This window comes from Rhincodon typus, unplaced genomic scaffold, assembly GCF_021869965.1.
Source record: "Rhincodon typus isolate 14 unplaced genomic scaffold, sRhiTyp1.1 hic_rhity00011115, whole genome shotgun sequence".
Taxonomy (NCBI): domain Eukaryota; kingdom Metazoa; phylum Chordata; class Chondrichthyes; order Orectolobiformes; family Rhincodontidae; genus Rhincodon; species Rhincodon typus.
This window is the reverse complement of record NW_025976753.1, coordinates 2591-5427: the sequence shown is the minus strand read 5'-3', so window position 1 is coordinate 5427 and position 2837 is coordinate 2591. Positions and strand designations below refer to the sequence as shown.

General features: G+C 44.6%; 1 protein-coding gene across 1 annotated transcript in view; it reads right to left on the bottom strand.

The window, feature by feature from the left end:
- Positions 1 to 228: 228 nt before the first annotated feature.
- LOC125482487 (sperm flagellar protein 2-like) overlaps positions 229 to 2837 on the bottom strand; it is a gene marked incomplete at its 5' end in the record, with an annotated part of 5058 nt that continues 2449 nt past the window's right edge. Inside the window, one exon of the mRNA XM_048594571.1 lies at positions 229 to 445. Coding sequence (XP_048450528.1) covers positions 305 to 445 — 141 coding nt within the window. The remainder of the gene's footprint in view (positions 446 to 2837) is intronic.

Below are 2837 nucleotides of genomic sequence, written 5' to 3'. Positions count from 1 at the left end.
CTACCTACAACACATGCACTGCAGCAGTTCAAGAAGGCAGCTCACCACCACATTCTCAAGGGGCAACTAAGGACGGGCAATTAATGCTGACCCAGTCATTATGCACATCCCATGAGTAAATATAAAAAAATCTGCAGTGTTTCTCTAGCATTCTTTGCACTAGTGTCAGATGACAAGCATGTGCAGGATTTTGTTTTGATTAAAAGAATGAGTTCTGGTAGTCCGAATTCTATGTGGTTTTATTCCAGCTACTGAATGACATCCACATTCTGACCCAGTTATAATTGCCAATTACAAACAACTTTCACGATTTGGTAATTCTTCGACGGCTTGCTCCTGGATCCTCTGTTGGTGTGTTTGAAGATGTTTCCACTGAAAGTTCAGGGGAGCTGCTTGCAACTGCTTCACTTTCAACTGGCTTCCTCTGCAGAATGGTCTTGAAATCCTGCACAAATAAACAGCCAGAGTAAACATTGCAGAACTGGGTAGGAGAGAGACTGTGAATGAGTGTAGAAACACTGGGTTGGGGGGAGGTGGGTAATCAAAGGAAAAACTCTCTGCTCATTGGAGTCATAGCACATCGGAAGGTGATTGTGCTTGTTGGAGGTCAGTCATGTCAGCTCCAGGAGTTCCTCAGGGTGTAGCCCTAGGCCCAACCATCTTCAGCTGCTTCATCAATGACCCTCCCTCCATCATAAGGTCAGAAGTGGGGATGTTCGCCGATGATTGCACAATGTTCAGCACCATTCACGACTCCTCAGATACTGAAACAGTCCATGTTCATATGCAACAAGATCTGGACAATATCCAGGCTTGGGCTGACAAGTGGCAAGTGACATTCACGCCACACAAATACCAGGCCATGACCATCTTCAGCAAGACAGAATATAGCCATTGTCCCTTGACATTCATTGGTGTTCCCATCACCAAGTTAACACAGGGGGGATTGTGGAGTGGGGGATAAAGCTGATTGGTTAGTAGCAGACATGTTAGAAAGAGCTGGCCAGAGGCTGGATACGTTTTGACCACTTCCCCCGAGTCCACACCTCCTCAAACCATCGCCCCATGCTCATCCCAAAGACAGTCCATTCTTTTACCTCTGATTGAGAGTGGAAGAAGGAAGTGGGTGAGAGAGAGGGAGAGGCAAAGAACCTAAAATAAAATGTTGATTACAGAATGACGCATTGACATAAGTGAGACTAGACAAATAAACATGTGAGAGAGAGAGAGAGAGACTGAGAGACAGCCACAGAGAGACAGTGTGAGATAAAGCAAAAAGGAAATTAGGAAAGCAAAGAGGAAATTAGGAGAGCTAAAAGGAGATATGAAAGGATAATGACAAGGAAAATAAAGGAAAATCCTAAGTTATTTTAAAAGTACATCAAGGACAGAGGATAATGAGGGAAAGAGTAGGGGCCATTAAGGGCCTCAGTGTAATTTGTGCAAGGAGTTGGAAGATTTAGGTCGGGGTCTAAATAAATACTTTGTGTTGGTGTTCACTAGTGAGAGGGATGATACGACTATAGAAATCAGGGAGAAGATCTGTGATACGATTAATGAAATGAGCGTAGACAGAGAGGAAGTTCAGAGTGATCTGGCAGTTTTAAAAACATATAATTCTCCAGGACTGGGTGAAATGTATCCCAGGCTGTTCAGTGAGACAAGGGAGGGAATAGTAGGGGTACTAGCAATAATTTTCAATTCGTCTCCAGCTACAGGAAAGGTGCTGGTGAACTGGTGGACAGTCAATGTGGTTATTCAAGAAGACAGCAAAGGATAAACCAGGAAACTACAGGCTAGTTAGTGTAACCTCAGTGTTGGGGAAACTACTGGAAGCAATTCTGAGGGACAGATTAATCTGCATTAGAGAGGCAGGGATTTGTCAACGCCAGTCAACATAACCATATTGAGGTGAGGTCATGTCTGAAGACGGGTCACTAGGATTTGAAATGTTAACTCTGTACCTCTCTCCACAGATACAGTCAGGACTGCTGACATACTCCAGCAATCCCTGTTTCTGTTTCTGACCAAATTGATTACATTTTTCAAGGAGGTGAGCAGGTGGGTAGGTGAAGGCAATGTATTCGACATAGTCCACTTGAACTTCAGCAAGGTTTTTGCTCGTCTCACTTGGGAGACCGATAGCAAAACTAAGAGCTCTGGGATCCAAGGAAATTTGGCAAATTGGATCCACAATTGGCTGAGTCGCAGGAAGCAGATGGTGATGGTTGAAGGCTGTTTGTGAGACTGGAAGCCTTGTCTGCTGGGATCCTACAGGGGTCAATGTTGGGGCCTTTGCTGTTTATAGGTTATATAAATGATTTAGACTTGAATGTAGGAGGATTGATCAGGAAGTTAGCAGATGATATAATAACTGGTGGAGGAGTAAATAGTGAGGCAGCAGACTCAGATTACAGGAGGATCTAGACAAGCTGGTCAGATGGACTTCTCAGTGGCGAATGGAACTCAACCTGGAGAAATGTGAGGTGGTGTACTCAGGCAGGACAAACAAGGCAAGATAACGGGAGGATCTTGGGAAACACTGAGGATCAGAGGGACCTTGGTGTGCATGTCCACCAGATCTTTAGGTATCACGACATGTGGATAGACAGTTAAGAAGGCATATGGGAGTCCTGCCTTTATTAGCCAAGGCAGGGAGTTTAAAAGCAGGGAGATTATGCTGGGACTGTCTAAAATATTGGTTAGACCATAGCTAGAATATTATGTACAGTTCTGGAATCCATACTATAGGAGGGCTGTGATAACATTGGAGAGGGTACAGAGGGAGACTGACCAGGATGTGATAGCACTGGAGAGGGTACAGAGGGAGATTGACC